This window comes from Achroia grisella, unplaced genomic scaffold, assembly GCF_030625045.1.
Source record: "Achroia grisella isolate CSIRO2021 unplaced genomic scaffold, CSIRO_AGI_Agris_v1 utg308, whole genome shotgun sequence".
NCBI classification, from domain to species: Eukaryota; Metazoa; Arthropoda; class Insecta; order Lepidoptera; family Pyralidae; genus Achroia; species Achroia grisella.
Genome location: NW_026712791.1, coordinates 588,517 through 611,269, shown reverse-complemented (window position 1 = coordinate 611,269; position 22,753 = coordinate 588,517). Strand labels below are relative to the sequence as shown.

Sequence of the window (22,753 nt, the reverse complement as noted above, 5' to 3'; positions counted from 1 at the left end):
ATATGGTAAATGCCTAATTTCATTATGGAATTAGTTAATAATCCTTTTTTTTTGTATTTGCAATATTAAAATATTTCTTTCAATAAACCCCAAATAATATAACTACCTATTTTACTTGACACTGTGTATGTACATGTAGGTAATGTGATTTCTTTGATCTTTTTTAAATAAAAGACAACTTCAATGTAATATTTTAATGAAAATTCAACTAAACGTATAAATCTTATTTATACTTACAATAAACAAGTAAATGGGTAAATATTTACATTCAGCTGAGGGACGGTCGCATACACCGCGCTGTCCCCCAAAATTGCACTAACAAAAATATGGGGTGGCGATGTGTAGCCACCCCAAGCGCTCAGTCGTCCGTTGGGACGTAAACAACCAGAAAATTAGAAGAAAATCAATATTATATTTTAATGAACACATTTTTCAATCTCTTTTTATATCTAATATACGTAACTTTAATTGGAATAAACTAAAATGTAAGAACGTAGAACACTTACACTTACGCCGTCCATATATCTCAACAAAATATTTATAGACTCTATAAATTGTTAACGACCAAATTGATTAGTTTAGGTACATACTACTACATACGTAGTTAATCGTAATAAAATTTTCAACCAACTTTTTAAATTAAGAATCGACATTGACGAAACTCTATTAGATATGTCCAACTCCAAGACAATTCGAATTTTAAATAATTAATTTTTTCACACCATTTCATTTCAGCGCATTATTTATTAAAGCACGCGAATTTATTAAAGTGAGATTTTTTTAATACTGTCATCCTTTGTTGTCCGTTGCAAAGGAATTTATTTATACGTCTTACTCATTTAAATAATTAATAGAGCAAAATAATGAGTCCCAAAGAACCACTGAGCGTATGATATAACGAGTAAACATTATGTATATTAGATAATATATCGCAGTCTTAGTACGCCGTGGCACAGTTTGCCTCCTTACCCTATAGCTAGAGACCGCTCGCTAGTGCTAATACTACGGCGCTACTCGAGTACACTGCTACTCAAAACATCTAACCTGTATGTATGTGGCTTTGCTTTCGCCGAAATTGGGGTACATTTAAACTATAGAATACTTAATGTAATTATTATTTGTCATAGTCCTACCTCAAAACAAAAGGTAACATCAAACATTATGTCACTTTAGTACAATATAAGAAATAAACTGTATTTCTTAGTTAATTGAGTATTTAAAACAATCTCTTGTTAATATTTTTACGTGTTGTTAACATTGAAATTTTATATGTTTTATGTTTCCTTAGTAATTATACACATTAAAATACGGTTGAAATAAATTGAAAATTGAAACAAAGACCCCAAATTCTACTACGAGCTTACAGCCTTATCGACTAAAACATCTACTAATAAAATGACGCTACAATAACTATTGGAAGATAGTAAAAATGGCCTCGCCTATACGAAAAGGTAACAAGTAGGTTACTACACTAAACATTATATAATAATAATAGATAAGGAATTAAGTTAAAAACATTGTCACATCAATACATAGGAACTATTAAAAAACAAATTTAGTAAGCAAATCTCAATAAAAAATCCGTATAGGTTGTACATAATGAAATTAAAAAAATTGGCAAATTAAATTGACAATGTACATAATTGACAATAATTTAAACAAAATCATAAATAAAAGTATGTAACATTACAGTTGATATTTGGTAACATAAACAAAATAATGTATATTTTTTAAAATAACAAATACAAAAAGGATAACTAACTACCTAATAAGTATTTATTCATGTACACTGTTTTTAATCTAACTCCAATATAAACTAGACTAGAAATCATGGAGGGACTAGATAGGGAGAAATGGAAGAACTACTGGCCGGTTATTTTTGACTTACCACGAAAAATACTTTATTAATGATTATTGACTAAAACAGAAACTTTTTTATGTAACTGTATTAGCTATGAATTTCATCGTCTATACACTCGTACTTGGACATCGTCACAGACATGACGTCATCATGTGATCCCCATCATGCCACTTATGCTTTGATATTGCGGAATGCCAGTGACATGCCTGTGTAAGTATTATAATGGTAGTTTTAAAAATATATAGTAGGTAGTATTTGGGATAGAGTCTCCATTGTCTATCCTAAGGTAGATTGGGTTATTGGTAAATAGCCGTAGCTATACCCTTTCATAGGATTTAATTTCATCCAAATGATTCTATTTGATATACTGTTAAAAACTAGTGCAAAAATTAAATAGACACGAAATAATAAAAATTATCCAGGAAAATTTACACACGTCATCTAGAATCAGGCTAACTGGAGCTCGTGTTATGGGTACTAGACAACTTATAAATGTATTTCAGTATATTTTTTGGTAAGAATATACATAATATACATAGAAAACATCTAGTTCCCTACAAATAATGATACTCATGCATGACACATGTTCGTACCATACAAGGAATCGAACCCGCAACCACAGGAGGTAAGACAGCGTGCTTAACGGCTAGACCACAGGGGTAAACCACATATAAAATATCATTGTGGTATTTATTAATTTAATTTAAAATAAATAACATGTAAAGACTCAAATAAACCGGCCCAGACTACAAATCGTGACGTAAAGGATGTAGAGTCTACAGCTAGGGTTTGGCAGGACGGGAGAGGTCAGGAGCAGAGCTAGAGCGAGTCCAGTCGGGTGCGCTGCACGGCAAGCAGCGCCGACTGTTGTTGTAAACTTTTCCGGAGCCCTTCCAGCGTTTGCAACACCTGTAAACAATTGGCACATGTCAACTGGATCCTATAGAGACTGAGTCATAATAATATTATGTAATATTATCTTATCTTAAATTTGTTTTTATTATTTGTAAAATATGCCTATACATTTTTTATAACACGAGAATTCAAGTGCGATTTCAGGTATATAATTACTATACCCTTTGGGCCAAACGATACGCTGTGACGTATAGATATACTTCCTTATGAAGTAAGTGCAAATGTCGCGATAAACGAAAACAATAAAATAATAAAATTTCCATACTTAACATAGGTATATTGTGTTTATTTTCTTCTCATACACATTGGTATTACAAGAAGATGGTACATATAAGCTGATAGCTGTGTTTGAACATCAGTAACGTTATTGTATATTTTGATTTTTAAATTAAATAACATAATTGTGCGATGACGTAGACATCCGTGTGAACACCCATACTTACGTATGATATATATTACGTCCATCAATAAACAATTAAACAGACTGAACATTCCCCGCTATTAAAATGTAATGAATCAAGTGATTTACGTTTTACGTCTCTGTTTACTATATTTGTAGTCATTTAGATAATAACATTGACGGAATGTGTACTAACTATAAATATTGATTTAGTTGTAAGCATGTCATGAACTCAATGAATCATCTTCAAAGAATCTGTGCGAGGTGCGTATTGTATTTAAAGTATCCAAGTTTATTTGTTTAAATACAAATAATTGTATTAGTAGTTTAATTGGAATCAGAACATTATGTAGATGTGATTATCTAAAATGTATTTTTCTTAAATTAATAATCTATTATTTAATTTGTAGTATTCAACAGCACTACAAAATGTTTAATATTGACATATTAGTAATAAAACTTATAAAAAGCGAACTATGGCATGTACAAAAGTGAATTATCTATCTACTATCTAATTAATAAACTTCAAATAAAGACATAATACATAGATTAAAGTGTTGTTATAATTAAATATGCTTCTGCTGAGTTTAAATTCACATCAAATGGATTTTATCTAACAAAAAATATACGACGACTCTGTAAAATAATTAACCATGATACGACTGGTTGCCGAGAATACCTAACTTTATTGGCAGGATAGTGACACTGACCTCATCTCGGGCATATGCCTTTCGTTTAGGCGGTTCAGAGTGCGGCCGGTCTGAACCATCGAGCGGCTGCCTAGGGCGGGGCGCAACTGGTGGCGGCGGCGGAGCGGCGAGCGGGGAACGCCGCGCTAGAGGAGAGGGGCGGCGTGCTGGCTCGGGAGAGTTTGCACGCATGAAATTCGTAATGTGGGTGCGTTCGGGGCTTCGACGAGGGGCCTCTACCTGGTAGAAACAACCAGAACCACACCATAAGGTAAGGTAAGGGTGTAGTGTGCTAGGTGCGTAAATTGGCCGGTCAACATTTTTATGAATATACTTGCATTCTTGAGAACTTCGATCTTATTAGAATCAATATAAATCACACTTTCACATACTTAACAAGTATATGAATCAAACAGTTCAAATACTATTCTTCCAGCTTAATAAACAAAAACAAAATTGAATAAATCTATGAAGCTGATATAAAATAGAATTAAGATACTCTAAAATTAATTTGTCGTAAGTATGTGTATGTATAAAATTGTTGATGGAACCAATTTATGAATGCATTAAGGTATATATAATATAAATGTTAATAAATTGAACGACTATTGAATATGGAACCTCGGATTATTGTCTATTACTATAAAATAGGTTCGTAAACGAGACCTGGAAATGATTATGAACTGTAACATTACACTAATATGTTAAGGTTATATACATTTATAAACATGCAGTTTGGTGTGAACTGAAAGTACATCTGATATTACTCGTACTCAAAACTAATAAAAAAATTATACTGATTATTAAAAGTAGGTATTCAAATTATATCAATGTCAACTGCCTTATTAGGTAGCTAATTGAAATATTAAAAAAAACATTTAAAACATTTAACAATCCCATATCGAAAACTTTCAATTTTATCTGCTATCAGTAAATGTAAATGTACATGCCATTCTCATAAAAACCTTCAAAATACCTCAGTAGCTCTTAGTTCCCTGATGCGAGGGTTATGTGGCGGTTCAAGAGGTGCTCTCGAAACAGTCACCAATAGTTTTTCAGCCTCCCGAATAAGTTCGCGGTATTTTCTTTCAGCTTCTCTATCAGCTTCGAGTAAAGGATCTCTTTCTCTTACTGGAGGAGCTGATGGCGCATGATTACGGCGCCGAACACGAGGTGGTGTTGCCCCTAAAAAAAGATAAAGAATGATTGAGTTGTACTTATCTTTAAATGATTTGTAAGGTTTTTTAACTAATTAGAATGATAAACAAGTTGACGGACCAGGTTGGCCGTCAGATTTTTTCCCATTAGTAAGCAGTGACATCACGTTATCATGTCACACCCGTAGCCCGTGATACCACTTACGCGATACCATTCCACAGGATTAAGACGTCATGCCTCTTATCTTCTAATTTCACTGCCTAATCTGCACTCTATAATTAAAACACAACTCACAAAGCAGACTGCTTGACGACTGAATTTAAAAATGCTTCTTTATAAATTGAAAATTTTAGACTTAGCTTGAATAGCGAAATACTCAGACAGAGTTCTTTGTTATTATACATTTTATCACTTAAGTTACAGTTCAAATAGACTCTAGACGTACCAAGTTACCGCACTTTATAAAACAGAATTTTCAATATAAGATTAATACCATATTACTGTCAACAAAAATTATATCTTTTATTACACTGTCAACTTATGAATCTTCAAGTTTTATTAGTTGTATCATTCTTTACGTAGAATTAGTCAACATAAAGCCGTATCTGACATTTGTAATTTGTGAACTTACGAATATCAAAACAGAACTTAACCCTTGCTTATAATTCAGCGCGGCGGTGGATCCTTTTACATAACTTTCCACATATGACATAACAAGGTCAAAGACAATATTTATTTGTATAGTTGGGAAAACATATAGTTAATACAACTTATCTTGTTCTCTAAATAGAGCAAGAATAATATAAGTTCATTATTTTGCAACCCACGTCGCATCGTTGGTCACAGTTTATGTTACTATTTATTTAGTGTAACAACTTAGATTTTAAAAAATCATAGGTAGGTACTGTATTTTTTTAACTACCTATAATAAAACATAATTATATTCTCTGACGAGGTTACGACCTACATTGTTTGTGTCTACTTCACTAGAATCTATTATTTTATGTAACAATAAATATATTCATGAAAAATATAATATAAAAACATTGTATTATACATATAGGTATCGAGGAAGTATCAAATATACCAATGATAAATTTGTCTAACCTATTTGGAAGGTCAATGGAATTTTAATTTGAGTTATAATACATCCAAGAACCTTGATTGCGTTTTGTCGATCAAATGTTTTTTACAGCAAACGTCGTAATGGGTTTACATTGTGTACTGTGCAAGTAATCGGTAATAATCCAATATATCCTGTGCAATTTTTTTCATATTTATAAAGCTTGCTATTTAGCCGCTTACCCCAGGCTCAGACACCAATCCCCTGAGTATGATAAGGTTCATGTTGAATGGCAAATAAGGGCTCTACCTCAATCAACGTCATCTCGTCTCGACTTTTGACATCTATGCGGTCCTACACTACTACTTAACTAGACACAGATCTGCAGCTTGTAATAAAGTAGGTAATAAATTTTAGTAATGCTCACTTAAAATTTGGTAAATGTCGTGAATTAATAATTTAATGGATAAAGTAAATGGATATGGATAAAGAAGAAGCAGATGATGAGGTTAAGAAAATTTGGAATTTGGAAATGACGTAAGCGATATGTCATTTTATTACGGCACTTCTAATATTTATATTTATAAAAAGCAGTAATATTTATCCATCATTTTAATATTATTTATTAAAATTAATTACTATCGAAGTAGTTTTCTCAATAAGAAAAATCTTTTATGTCGTTTAAATTTTTAAAACATGTAAGAATGATGAATCTGTTACATAATCATACCAGCAGATCGTGGTGGTCGCCGGGGCGGTCTTCTTCGCCTCGCGCGCCGCCTTCCTGGTGACGCAGTGTCATCATCGTCATCTTCATCCCCACCGTCTAGCCCAGTGTCTCCATCTGAATCCACATCAGCATCTGACAGGATAGCTGTCTCTCGTCCTCTTGTTTTCATTCCTCTACATTCCTCGTCACTTGAAGCTCCCCCTCGATAATATGGTGAGCGGGGCTCGGGGGATATGTGTGGTGACAAATGTGGAGATAAATGCGGAGATAAATGTGGCGATAAGTGAGGAGACCTGAAAAAAGTAAAATACACATTGAATGTAATATTGTTCTTAGCGATTAAATGTTCCTATACCTTTATATATATACCTACTACACTAGCTGTTCTATGTTTACAAAATTGTAAACACTTATTTTACCAATTTTACTTATTTTACATTACATTATTTATCTGTATACAGAAAGTTAAGTAGGCCTAGGTGTCTTACCGCACCTAAGTGAATAAGTCTTATAGTACGCCCGATAATTTTATTTACTTCTTATATATTAAAAAGTTAATAATACATTAGTACAAAATACATAAGTTGTCACTTATTCAAAATTTTAATTAGAAAGGTGAATCTCACCTTGAACCATATCTAGCGGGATATGAATCGAGAGAGTACGGGGCGTGGTGCAACTGCGGGAGCTGTGGACACTGAAGCGACTGCTGATGCACCAGGTGCTGTGGCCGTCTGCGGTTAGGGGAGGTGGCCCCCAGCCAGGGATTTGTACGTATTCGACAACGCGGCCGAGGTGATGGCGTTGCACATACTATAGGTGGTTCTGGAACACATTTTCTTGAAGACGCGTTAGATCGCCGCTGAAAAATTGAAACATAATTTGTTATTTAAATTTATGATGCACAGTGCAGTAGAGTAAGTAGCCCATAAAGTACAACACATTAATCATATATTAGATATCTGTTTAGTATAATCGGAATAGATGACGGTACTATTGCACGGAGCGATAAAACGTCGTAAAGAGTTATTCGATCATAATGGACTCGTACCTGTGTAACATAAATATATACTAAGATACTACTACTTTGTTACTTAAAGACAATGATTACAGCTCCGATTCGTCCTTAATTATAGAATTGATATGAAATCTTCAGTGACATCAATACGTCGAAATTATGTCTTGATAACATCCACAAAAACATAACTGAACAAAAAGAATCAAAAAATGGAGTTGCAAACAAAAACTCTAAATTCAAAGTAAACCAATACCAAGCATTAAGCTTAAAAAACAACCGCTAAACACAACAACCAAAACATCGATGTTTTCTTATGTCGATATCTCTCTAAAAAAATCAAGTAATCTTAGTGATGGACTAAGCATTTGTTAATTCAAAATAGCCCTCTGTGAAGTAAGAGGGCCTGTCAAAAATTGCGCTCGGACTCCCTTACGGCAGCCGGGCGCGGGCTACATATAAATGTATGGGTGTCAGCATCAGTGTCCTCACTTTACGATCACTGTACACTATGCTCCCCAAGACAAGGAAGTTGTCATTGTCAATAGCAACATATACTAGTAAATTATTCAGAAACAAATGATAGCGAGTTTTAATTCGATATCAGCGCCATCTAGTGGATTTTATTTGTAAACTTTCATGATACCGTTGCTGATCAATTTATTTTACATGTAAGGATTTAAAAAATACTATTTAAAATGCATTTAGTATAATAAATGTATAAATTCTGTTTCTTTTTTATTTATATGATTACAGCAATAACTATTTAAAAAAAATAACTTAAACTGTAATAGACATTATTTTTTTATCTTGTCTAAATTTATTTTTTATGCTTTTTTTTATTTGAATGTTATTAAAAAACCTACATAATTTCAAATACAAATCCTTATGGATATTACGATGGTGGCAAAAAGCATAATATGTCCTATATATTCATGGCATTCATTAACATTTTATTAAAATCTTCCGTTTACTACATTACAAACAGAATATTTTAATTTAAAATAAACACACGTAAATAAAACAAATATATGAATGGTCTTATGTGTGAATAATAAAAAACAGGTCATATTTACTCATACAAAGCACGTCATTCTAAAAGAAATGTTAATCATCGTTATAATGTATTTAAAATACAAAGGTATTAAAACAATAAGCCGCTGGCGGGCTTTATTTAGCTTAGATAAAAGGTCGACTCCCCTCAATTTATCCGGTCTATTTAATTAATAATATAAAGCACGCCGTAGTATACACATGGGAACAGGAACCTATAGATGCTGTATCTCTGCTTAGTTGTTTACTGTAACCCAATTACGATAAATCGACATTGTAATGGAATTTCCGAAACGTGATTTGAATATAGCATAATTTTGAATTCTTGGTGAACTATAGTATTTCAGTAAGATATGTGTATATACTCGTATGTGACATACCAAATCGATAGAGCTTTGTGGCCTTTACTTGTTCACAAAATTAGTAGCTAGTATTGGTTTACTAGTCTAATTACGGTCGACACAAAGCGAAATTTTGTGTCAATTTATATTTTTGACAACTCAACGTTAAAAGTAACACCGATATCAAACGAACAATGAGGTATTCTAATTTGAACGGCTGTAGGCTCGCACTCTGCAACGTTGTATTAAAAATATACCGAGTGAAATTTGTACATGTGAAGTGTTGCATTCACCACAATATAGACAGTTGACAATGCCTCTGACTACTCCATTAAGCATAATAGTCGTGATGGTTTGTTTGTGTATATAAACTCAGTTCGGAAGTCTATATCACGAGAATAGGTTATTTTTTATCTCAAAAAAATAAAGCAGATTTGGTTGTAGGTGGCAGCTAGTCAAATATAATTTGGACATGAAATATTTTATAGATATTTCGACGGCCTTTTTGGTATAGCGTCGTGAGTCACACTACATTATCATCCAATGGCGAGTTCTTTCCACAAGCTTTTATTTAGTGTAGATAAATCCCAGATCTACCAATATTTTTTATGTCGTAAACATATATAAAGGGTATGTTTCAATGGTTAAGTTACCACAGTACAGTCTACTACAGGCAGTTTAAATTCAAAGTCCATGCAAGTTATATTTTTATTTGTATTTATTTATAGAAACTATAAATAGGTTTCCAGCAGTAACTAACCTTAGCAGGTTCGTGATATAGGTGTGTAGTAGGTGGAGCAGGCGGCGGCGGGGGCGCCACGAGCGGAGCGGCAAGCGTGGCCGGTGGCGCGCCCGGTGAGGTGCCATCTGTAGAATACCCTGTGCTGTATGCGCTCTCCGGGGACGAAAGGTGAGGTGGGGGGAGAGGTCCAGTCGTGGTTGTCGAGGTTATCCGCGACTGCTTTTGTTTACGCTTCTTCGCTCGCCCCAACTGCGCTTCCATCCATGACTTGAGCCGCGCGCCCAACATGCCGCCGCCGGCACCTGCATATAAAGTTAAGTTATGAGGCGGGTGGAAAAACTTTCAACTATTAAGAATACTCTCGTCTGAAACTTTTATTACTTTGTATTCATGGTCCGATAGGTATATCTGACCGTGAATACTAAGTAATAAAGAGTAACCATACCGTAAAAAATAAAAATAATTACTGAAATGAGAACATCATGTCCTAGTGATATACTACCCGACTTAAACCCCAAACGCCGTAAGTTCATATCTATTAAGGCACGAGAAAACGTTGAGTGTTATGTTTTGGACTGACTCTCCGATGTTGATCTAGGCACACCATTAATAAAACAAAATGAATCAGAGAGACAACGGTAGGCTCACCACCTGCTAGGTTGGATTCAAATCTACCCTCAAAAATCTGGCCATATCAAGTGTCGCGTTCAGAACAACATTGACAGTTAACAATGACTCTGACTACCATATCAGGTCTGTATTATGCAGCTGTCCTGAAGGCATATTATTACAGTTACTGAATGGTAAAGAATAATCAAATTTTACAACTGAAACTAAATTTTTATAAATAATCAATTTATAAAACATTCTACAAAATGAATCAAGTGATAAAGGAAAAGGCTGTGGTTGGTATTCTACTTTAGTATTGTACTCGTATACAAAGGAAGAAAACAGCAATGCCATTGAACGAGTTTTTTAGGGAGTACTGAAAAATAGAGACACAATAATGTTTTATGAGCTGTGCTCACGGCTGGTGAGTTGCGCAATTTGGTGTAAAATTTTACGCCTGCCCAAATTTAGAAGTACTTAGATATCCTGTGACTAAGTATTTATGTTATATTACGATTATAGACTGTGTACATAACATTGTAATGAATAAATGTATTATGTAACCTCTAATGTATTCTATTTTAATATAAACTTTTCTTTTAATATGTAAAATATGACGTCAAAGTTCGTATACAACGATGAATGCCTGCTGGATGGATGAAATATGTGACAAGAAACACGAGTTCAGTCTTAATTACTACAAACAATACCACCCACGTTTGTTCGGGAACTTTTACCCCCTCGGTATTCGCATAATGGAGCGCAGAATATATATATAAACGCGAATATGTATACTAACAATGGGTTCTAGAAAACTGCTTTAAACATATCTAAGCTTGCTTTTCACGAAAACGTCACAATTGTTTCGCGCTTATTCAAAATTTCCCTGTCATCAAAACTCACGTTTTCATACAAACAAAACCAGTGGCATAAAATGTTTTATCGTCTCTTCATTTTATTTCAGAGAAAAGGCGGCCGATAGTGGGAACCACAATACACTGTCTGCGGACCCTCGCAGTGTCGTATTTCAAGAAAACTGTAGCTTACTCGTAAAAAAGGGCGCAGTTCCACCCTCCCACTTCATTTACATCACACGACGTCTTGTGCAATGAAAATATATTATGAATATTGCATATTATTAGAAAGCAGTACAACACGTTACTCTTCTTCGCATTCTCAAGTTATTTTATGACTGGTATAACATTTGAATATTTAATAATACCAACTTTTAGTTATTTTAAACTGTTGTGTTTTAGACACTCTATTTATAGTGTTAACCGGGTCTTAACGTCGATAGAGGTAAATTTTATTTACCACAAAATAATACGTGCTAAGACTTGGTTAACAATATAAATAACTAGTAGAACTACTATGATAGTATATAAATAACTTAACTAATAAATAATGTAATATTGTGTTACCTGTGCTATTATTATACATCAAATGTATAAAGGTAGTAACAGTAATACAATCTAGATTGATATTTACTTTTTTCTTCGTAATAAGTATTTAATAATAAATCTTAAGCAATTATTTCCGCCTCTCCAATCCTATCAATCAACTCGAGCGAGAATGTAGGCACTTCGCCCGTTTATCAGAGAATTCTTCTCATAATTTGTTTTATATCTTTACTTTCCTATCTATTCTTCTATATTATATTCGTATCTTTATTCATTTCATACAGTAGTGATAATACTAAGCATAACCTATTTAAGTACCATACATACATATATCCTCACGACTCTTCATACACGAATAAAGATTTCTTACTGTTGATATTACATCATAATTCTGGTGGTGCCAAAGGTGCCAAATAATTGTCGCCATAGTTGACTAAATAACATTTTTTTACTAGATGTAATGCTCGACATAGTCCACTTTTGGAGAGCAAGGGTAGCTTAGTCCCCGCGATATAATCTATCTTCCCATCAAACGTGCATAATTAGTATGCATGCATTGCCGTAAACACATGTTAAAAAAATCGTATGTGAAGTACACCGTATAGTAGAGTCGGCAAAATTATATATTATATTTTCTAGAAATGGTTACACCAGGCAGTGACGTTCGTGTAACTTTGTTCGACTTTTCTCACTAAGAACTTTGTATTACAATGTATTCACATACCACCCATAAACATTAGGAAAATACTTACCATGAGTAGGTGTATATGTATTCTTTTATTTATATACTAAAAGATAGTTTGTCGAAAATGTTTCTGCTAGTCGGTAGAAGTTTTTACAAGATCTATTTACATGTAGATCACTGTAGTACTCGTATTATATTTGTTCCTACCTGCGCACGCGGTTTCACCCGCATGAAAATATTATGCCTATAAGCTATTCTGATGCATAAGCTATGTTACTGTACAGCTTCATCAAAATGCATTTAGTAACTTTACGTGATAGACTAACAAATATCCATCCATCTATCCAGATTTCCTTACTTCATTTATAATTTCTATAATCTGAATTACTTATAACACGTACAAATATTTTCTTTTGGCTAATTTTCAATACATTTAAAATTATTATAAAGCGCAACATACGTTCAATGTAATAGGTATCGAATGATCCCTCTTCAAATCAATCTGTTACCAGATACTCGTTTAATTTAAAGACATCTACACTACTGGCTTGCACCCTCCTACATTTGTCCTGGGAATAGTAAGCTGCAGAAAAGACGGATGATGCGGACTTATCTGGTTGGGTACGCAAACTTACGAGATTTAGCTAATATTAGCAATCCATTACGGGATGCGGTGCGAAGGGCGCACGTCTACAGCGGAGTGTTGACTTATTGATGAGCCAGGCACTCAATATCGATTGAAAATGTTAAAATTTTTAAGGAAACGTTGATTCTGTAAACAATATTAGCTCGTGTGTTCTTATTTTTATAGACGATAAATTTAGCAACATTGTTTATAAATTTCCCTGACTATTGTACTGCAGAAGTACATGTACATATTTAAAATACCACAGTTAATACCTAAGTCCATATAAATTAATTACAATTGACATCAACTTGTTATAAAATGACATGCAAATTGAAACCCTAACGAAAGCAAGTAGAAAAGTCGTATTTAAATCTGTTTTAACACCGGGATCTTGTATTTAGAGAGTATTTTCCATCTAGATATACTTAATACCCTTTAACACGCATTAATCTCTACTTTACTCTTTTCATCTACTATAATTCGTCTCATCCAAATCAATACTGAAAACTCTACCATAACCATTCTTCGAACAATTCCATACCAAAAAAAAAACATTATTGAAAAAAAATACCTTCTAGAAGATTACAGAGAAAATAACACATCAACATTTTTACAATAATAGATACCTACACAAAGAAACGCTAAACAAAAAAGGTTCCTCGTAACGAAATAAAATGCCGATAAAATCGTTCAATGACTCTACTACGAGCTTTCTCCGAATGAATAATAAATTGGAAAGTACAGCAATATATTTTGGTTTCGGCACAAAGGACCTCTCTTTATAACGGACCACGATGCGGTCGGAACACGTCCTTTGTACAATTGGTCAAGTTTCCATTGCGTGGTTATCAATAAAACTGTGTTCAGATGAAAACGACTAAGAAATTTATATGAATATAAAACTCTCTATTGCCGGGAATATGGCTGACTAAGTGATCTAGTAAAAGTATTGCTCTCCTTTTTTTAATTCATCAATGCAACACATGTAATATCACATATAATGTACAATAAATAGTACAATTATTTCACCGGTATACTCACTCTCTACATAATATATGTAATAAACAATACATCATATAGTGACACCTCAACACATAAATAATGCTACAGTGGTGAGGTGATACCGCGCTACACAACAAATAACATCTAAAATTTAAAAAATATCTAATCATGCATTAAGACAGGAATGAATAATAGTAGTAAAAATATAAACAAATAACTGCTGTACCTGTACAGTTGTGTTCGGACATAGGGAATAGACATCAAATAGAAGATTGGTAAAGAGTGTATATCATTCGAAGCGGAAGGATGCAGCTGCTAAGGAAGGTCCAGACTGACCTAACGTTATCGGATTGATCTTGTGTTATCTGATGAAGGGTCAAGAATATCCGAAAAGGGTAATCAGTATTCATGCATGGGGCAAGTGTGATGAGTTAATTAATATTATTATGTAAAGATATTATTATCCAAGGATAATCTCTCTATCTACCCTCTAAAGGATTTAGCCTAAAGACAAATAAATATAATTGTCTTCTGAATAATATATGAAGTATTTTTTTTTCTTTTTCAGTAACAGATAATTAAGAAATAAGTTGCAAATGTTATAAAAACAATCGATAAAACGTAAAAGCTTCGTCAGCTATTTTTATAAAAGGGATCGTACATAAAACCTGTTGCATACAGTCCTCTCTATGTAACACGAGTTTATTCAGGTAGCTACTTTAGTGAATACATGAATACAGTAAAAGATTTTATTTATGAAGGGAACACTCGTTACGACAAAGTGCGGTAGATAGTAGCGGAGAAGAAGAGCACGAGTAAATACCTACAGTAGTAATGATAGTGTGGTTAACAAACCTTTTACCACGAAGATGTAATTGCATACTTCTAAACTAGCATACTATTATGAAGAATATATGTATCAGACACTTTCTGATCATCTCTATAGAAAAAGAAATATCTTAAAAAATAATATTTGCTCAATTTAATCTATACTCAGAACTATAAATAGGATTGGCTAAATATAGAACTTTGGTATAGAACTGTCTGAAAAAAAATAGAGAATAGTATGTGAAAGACAACATCCAAAAGGCAATAAAATACCCGATACATAATACTACAGTGAAATATTAATAGTACAGTTGAACAGAGTAACTTTGCAATTTAACTTCGACGAACTGGAAATACTTATTCTCATGCTGAGGCTAACTACGAAACTTAGTTTGTAGTTAATGGTTTAAAATGCTATGATAAACGTTGCAATCAATTATTACTTCCATTTCTATCAAAGAAACATACTCCAATAATATTTCGAATTTTTAGGTTTTATGCCACTTACATCGCATTAATTGTACTTTTTTATATACACAAAATTTTTATTTGCTTCTACTAAAAATTTGAGTTCACTGTAATAAATAAATTCGTGTTATACTGTATGTACCTAATGTTCATCAATCACTTATGAAACGTTTGTTTTTCCCCTAAAAATAATCAGATATTCTTGCGAAAGAGATCACAAAATGCCTTCCCTTTTAGTTTAAATGCATAAGTAAAGTTTCCTGAGAATATTATTTTGCTATAACTACTAAACATGATTAAAACTACTCGCGTACTTTAATTGTTACATTATTATATTTTTATTCATTGTTTATTTTCTATATATAACTAATTTAAGCAATAATAGCCATGATACTTTATTCTGTATATGACACACAAAACTAAATCATTTTTTTTATAGCTACTCTATAGACAAGACATACTCATCTGAAATACGAAAATGAACTACGAACAAAACAAAAGTCACTTGCCGCCGGAGCTTGATTACTACATTAAATATTCATTTATGCAGCCTATCTTCAGTGATGCAAGAGAAGAAGAAAATTGACAAGTCTGTACTTTCGACTGTTCGTTCGTATATTATGGGTATCAGTATAGATATTTCTAAATCTAGCTTAAGTTTTAGGTGCAAAAATTCTTAATCTATTTTCTCTTTATATGACAATTTCATTGGCTATATAATAAAAGACGACAAAGGAAGAACTTTAATTATTAAAAATTTTTCAAGTTCTTATTTCGGGTGCTCTAATTGTAGAAGACAAATATATAGCAGTAGAATATGACTAGTATGATTAATACAATTTTCTATATTCATTTAAAAACATATTCATTACTTAATAAATGCGATAAAGTTCTATGTTCAAATTATTTCCATACTAAATGATTATCAGCTTTACTTGGACATAAATGGGTTGCTCCCCTTGTACAGGCAAAGAGTAACAACGTAAGTCTTACATTAATTAACCAATTAAGAGATGTGAAATATCTCTTGAGTTTTACACAAAGTATATCTGTAATAAGTATCATTACGAACTTCTCAAACGCTTAAGAACCACGAAACTCATTACAAATTTAGCAAAATATGTAAATAAGGATAATAATTTCAAACGCTTCACGCAACGCCGTATTTTGCAAGTAGAAAGTACCTACTTAGAACTTCTGCATATTCAAAAACGGTAGTGACTTCTTTTTATTGCTATTACTGACATGAAACTCATATATATGAGTACATTTATCTACGTCCTGAATGTGATACGTGCGTCATTAATATAAAAAATATATTTCAGCAAAACACGCCTTTTTATTATCACGTTTGTGATGGCTAAGGAACTCTATATAGACAAGGGACACTAGTATATACTGCTATACTTCCATTATATGTAGGAATGTGCCTCGGGGCTCCCGTGGGATGTAAACATGGAAAATGAAACAGCTATCGTCCATAACTGGAGAAACTGTATTATTATCCCTCAATTTACTCACACATAGTATCGCTTTATATCGTAGTTGTACCAATATTTATTACCACACATCAAATTCGATCTTTTCTACTTATGTGAAAGAATTGCTTGACATAATTATATACATCGAAAACAAATTTATATTCTACATACTATATAATCTACGAGAATATTTCACTTAACTCCAAGTAATAATCTGGAATTCAGAATTGTCAATGCGCCTAAAAAATAGGACAGTAATAATTAAACCTATTTTAGCCTATGTGTTAAATAGCTAGCTTACATGTTATGTAGTCAAACATTTAATATATTATTTTGATTTTAAGTTTGAAGTTTGAGAACAAGAAAAATCAAGGGGAACTATGAAGTAGTAAATGAAACTATGAACTTCAAATGTTGGCATATTTTTATACATGGTGTGTTGTATATAAAAACAGTCATAAAACCAAGTAAGTATATTAAATTAATACATGCCATGTAAATATTTATCAACTTTAAAGATATATGTGCTGATTGTATGTAGCTGATGAGCTGTAGTATTAAGAAATACTTATAAAATTTTCAGAATTGTTTATTCATTGAAGTAATATTTCTTAGTAACTTAGTGTATTTAAAAATAATTTAATTTATGATCGCTTGTAAAAATGAGTATTGCTCTGGGTGCAAACGTGTCACTGAACAAGTGTATATGTTTCAAGCATCAACGCAATTTAGGACATATTTTTTCTAAATTAGCCTTTACTGTATTGTTTTGTGGGTATTTTGTTCAAATATTGGATCATAACCTACTTTATCACTGTAACCCATTTTGAAGATCTAACCAATTGATACGCGTGAATAAAAAAGGAAAATTATATCAAAATATTTAAAACCACATAAACCACAAATAATTCTTCACGAAAGACATAGTTGCGACCCGACTGTCTGCAGGCTAATTGCAAGCCGCTTTCAGCTTCGTGTACTCGCCGAGACTTGTAAGAATTGTGAAAAAAACGACAAGGAAAGAAAAGAATAACGGGCTAGAGCGCGCTGCCAGACACCGGCGATTGTGTGACGAACCGAGACGCTATAAATGAGCAGTCTCAACCCTCATTATCTTGCTAAAATCCACATTTCATCCCTAACTTGTTACATTAATATTGTCGAAGACTAGCTGATTCCATCAACTTCGTTTGCGTAATTAATAAAGACTTTCAGTAACGTAGTTTTTCAAGAGTTCTCTCGAAATTCGAGTGTCTAAAGAAATCTACATACTTTTCCTTATTTCTTACAAAAAGTACCTATAATTGTAATGAGTTTTGTATGCTTTACATGAGGAATAATTTTACATACAAAATTATTCTTCCTATTTCATCTTCTTGAACATTTATTTACACGACTAAATGTAGCCTCTGTACTTCGTATAAATATAATTACATCAGAAAAGACAACATACAGACAGACCGATAAACAGAATAATTTTTGCATTTACAATATTAGTAGATATATATGTAGAATAGTTAGTAGTAGGTACTAAATTAAGTACCAAAATTATTTTCATATAATATAATTAAAATGACACATAAACCTTAGAAAACTTGTTATTACTTGTTGTACATTGCATAACAAGTAATAATAACAAGTTTTCGATTAGGCCTATCATAGCTGTAACCGAAAATACCGTACTACCGTACGTACCGTACTGCATCGATCCATGAAAATAATAGAAATAGTACATTAGTAGTAATATTAAATTTAAAAATTATGTAGTAGGTGTATAACTAAGGAATTGCGTTACTTTAAAATTGAAATGCATTTTTGTTAGTTAAATTTTGAAGTATTAGAAATTTGTAATCAAAACAGAGTATAAAAATTTCATTCAAAAAAAGGGTAAAGTTTTAACTTGATAAATTACAAAGGAAGCATTTAACCCCTTGTAGAAAATTTTAGGGAATATTTTTCTCATTCAATTTGCCAAATTAAGTTAGAAGAAACCAAAGCTATCTTGAACAACAACATAAACGAATTTGTCAAGAGATGAAAGATGAAAGGCCAGGAGAAGTTCTTAATCCACGAAGGGGCGAGAGAGAAATCACGTATAACTCAATTTACTTCGTCTACGTGCTTCCTGAGAAACACACAGAACACGTGCTACGATTACAAAATATGTTAGTAGTTAGGTAAACTACTGAACATAACTAGACAAGAATAACTATGTCACAACAATGTTCAAATCTAATTCAAATTAATAACAAACCCAGAAACTAATAGAAGCCTTAACAAATTCGACAGAGAAACCGGCAATGAATATCCTTTTATAAATCACCCAACATTCAATACAAAGCGTATTAATCTGAATTCAGCACAACCCTTCAAAAGGGATCACTTGGAAGCCTCTCACAGGGGCAGTGGGCTATCGAACGAACCGCTCATTTGTTAGTGCGTCGGGAAGGCAGAGCCAGAGCGCTGGCTGAATATGGATCCACGTGCGGAAACAGAAATATCCGGTCGGTGATTATCAATTAAAGATATAAAATTAATACTCTAATCTATGTGTATAAATTCTAAATATGTTTGTTTTGTAAAGTTTAGTACTTACAGGGGCGCGCGGTTGTGATGTATACGAATTTTGAAGAAACAAGCGGCGCCGGGTTGCATGCCGGGCGTAGTGAAGCGACACGCGGCGGTGGCCGAGTGTGGCCGACTGACGCACGCGCGTGTCTACAATCTGCCGGCTACGACGCTACGCGGCTACACACCGCCGCTACGGTGGGCGCATTTTCACCGCCGCGAAAGGCGGAAATTCTACGTAGATGCAATGTTTTTAAAACGAGCCTAATTTTAAGTTTCTTTATATTATAGTTATGCTTAACTAACTTAATATCAATTGATTATACGTCTTTCTTCTAAAAGGTGATTACTTGACCATACAAAATAAGGTTACCAGGTATATGTAAACGTACATAGTCTTACGCCGCTCGCGAACAAATTTTGGTGTAATAACAAACATGCCGTAGCTCAATTCTCCTGGCAGCTATTACGTTAATGTGCGGGGGTAGATTTGGACAATAAAAATAAACGTTTACTCACCGTGGGGACGGCAAAATTCCTAAACGGCCTAACTTTGTTATTCATGCAACGTTATTAAAAACAAACAGGTTCCTGCCATGCTTTTTTATTTGGCCAAAGTCATAAATTATGCGACGTCTCTTCAAATATTAACAAACAACTTTTTCAGATGAAAAAGTTTAAGATTGTATATCAGTCCACACAAGTTTTCCGTTGAAATATTTAGTTACGTCTACCCTGCAATTTGTTTTCTTATTATTAAAAACTTGTAATTACAAAAATATATTATAATAGAATACATATACAGTAATGCAAGTACTGTACATATTAATTATGGTCTTTACTGTGTATGGTCCTGTTACAATACTCGATACATTATATATAACAAAAATTTTAGATAAATTATGTTAATACATTCAAAATAATAATATTAAGATTTATCACACCATAGAAACTGTATACTTATGTAAACGTGTACGTTTTCAATTGTATTTCTATTAAAGTATTGAGTCACAAATCTTCCTTATAGGTACTTTTAATTATATAATTAAAAAATGTTATGAAAATAGTAGGCAATTGAGTCAACAATAAATCTCCATTTGGTCACTACCGATATAACATACCTAACTAACATTTTATGATTGTATTTATATCATGATGCTCCACTACTTAAAGTTAGAATTACGTGCTTTGTATGATACATTTATCCTCGGTTAATTCTTTACTACTAACAGTACTCATCCCCCTCAGTTATGTAAAACATCACTTTCTATAGTTAAGCAACGGCGAACTAGAGGAACTTTATAACAACCCAGAAAATTGCAAATATACCAAGCAGTGGTGCAGCAGCTATGCTGAGCTGCTGCTTGTGATACATTCCATTTCTATTTCACCCAGTTTTCACAGATCACTCATACAGCAAATCATACCTCATCAATGCAACGATGATGCTCCACAAACTATGGAGCATCTCGTTAAGGAGTGCCCGAGGTTTGGTCCCATGGTTCGAGTCTCCGAACCATTCCATCTTCCATCTATCATCAAAAATTAATCCACCATCGATGCCTTCATATCACGCATTTCATACATTATTTACAATTTGAAACACTTCAACCAATCATAATAATCAAATAATAATCATCATCATCAACAACACCACCAACAATTTTATTGTTTTAGTCTTTTGTTTGTTAATTATATTTTAAAATTTTATCTTAAGTTTTCTTTGTTTCTCTCTTTCTGTTTCGTTTATCTAACTTCGTTGTTTTATTTTGTTTTCTCTTTTCTTCAATATTATATATAATATATGTAACACCAAAGTAATTCAAATGAAAACAGGAAAAACATAAATTTATAAAACCATATCATCTCTACTGAAGCGAGCGTACACTGCAGGCGCAAACGCGGAGGCGTAAAGAGAATAATTTTTAGATTCTATAAAACAAAACAGTCACAGCAATTAAATAATTACTAACAAAAAGCCTAAGCTAAGCCTAGCCTCCACGCGATCTTCCCGGAAGGCATCGTGATAATTTTATGCTAATACCACCATTATGGGCTAACTGACCGACAGATCAGTTAGACCTAGAAATGACAATTTCTATAACTAGAAATGACAATTTCTATACTATAATCCTACACATGCTACCTACGAAAATGTTATACGCTGGTGCCTCATCTACGTAATAAAATCTAGGACAATCTCGGTTGTATCTATCTACTCTACTACCGTATCTAGTAATTTTAGATAGTTGACGACAACAGGACATTTTAATCCAATATGCACCTAATACTTTTTATTTTTGATACGTATTAATCTTTCCATGTGAAATAAAAAAAATCATAATATTTCGTGAGTCATATGTGATCAGCGTATATGTAAGCGGAGATATAGCAGCATTATTGTCGATGCAGCATGTTTTACCGAAAATGAGTATTTAAGAATAGAATTTTTTTAGCCAGGACTGCTTTTGTATTGGCGACAAAAAATCAATGTTCATTGTACCACTTTAGAGCATGTTTTAATTTCAATATATATAAAAGCAAATAATATGTTCGAAATTACCGAATATTTATTGCAAATCTTAAAACTGACACATTTTATAAGTAACTGGCTACCCACCCCGGCTTTACACGGGTGTACATGTATTATTATACATATAAAACTTACTCTATCTATTAAAAAAAAAACACAAAAAAATCCGTTGCGTAGTTGAAAGATTTAAGCATACATAGAGACGGACAGACAGCGACAGCGACTTTGTTTTATACTATGTAATAATAATATATATATTTTTTAATTTATATATCTGTGATCAGCCAATTAGCTTTTATCAGATTTTATAGCTTTCGTTATCTGTCGCTTTCTGTTACCTCATCTAGTAATGTGGTCCTGTTTTTATATACATCTGCTGTTTTTAATCGTAGCCAGACGTGACCTTTTCAGCCTGCATACAGATCCCTAGAGTCCAAGAGAGTTGTTGCTAAAGGGTTGGTGTTGAAGTCTTTGCCGGTAAGCCTTACAGGAGCGTTTTATCTCTTCGTGCACCGTTATGATCTCTGTGTAGTCGTGCACCTCCCTGTTTTTTATGTACCATTGAATATGGTCTTTAGCACTTT

At 33.0% G+C, this 22,753-nt stretch overlaps 1 protein-coding gene and 1 non-coding gene across 2 annotated transcripts; both read right to left on the bottom strand.

Annotated features, from left to right (window-relative positions):
* Positions 1-2,248: 2,248 nt before the first annotated feature.
* Positions 2,249-19,756, bottom strand: LOC131843459 (serine/arginine repetitive matrix protein 1-like). The gene is made up of 7 exons (XM_059192106.1): positions 19,665-19,756; positions 9,986-10,269; positions 7,443-7,678; positions 6,817-7,109; positions 4,842-5,050; positions 3,887-4,105; positions 2,249-2,770 (listed from the first exon to the last, which is right to left on the bottom strand). The coding sequence occupies exons 2-7, from the start codon at positions 10,253-10,255 to the stop codon at positions 2,681-2,683; spliced, it is 1,317 nt and encodes a 438-aa protein (XP_059048089.1). The 5' UTR covers positions 10,256-10,269; positions 19,665-19,756; the 3' UTR covers positions 2,249-2,680.
* On the bottom strand, positions 8,237-8,365 carry LOC131843515 (U4atac minor spliceosomal RNA). The gene has a single exon (XR_009357557.1). It is a non-coding gene; the product is annotated as a U4atac minor spliceosomal RNA (small nuclear RNA).
* Positions 19,757-22,753: the final 2,997 nt, after the last annotated feature.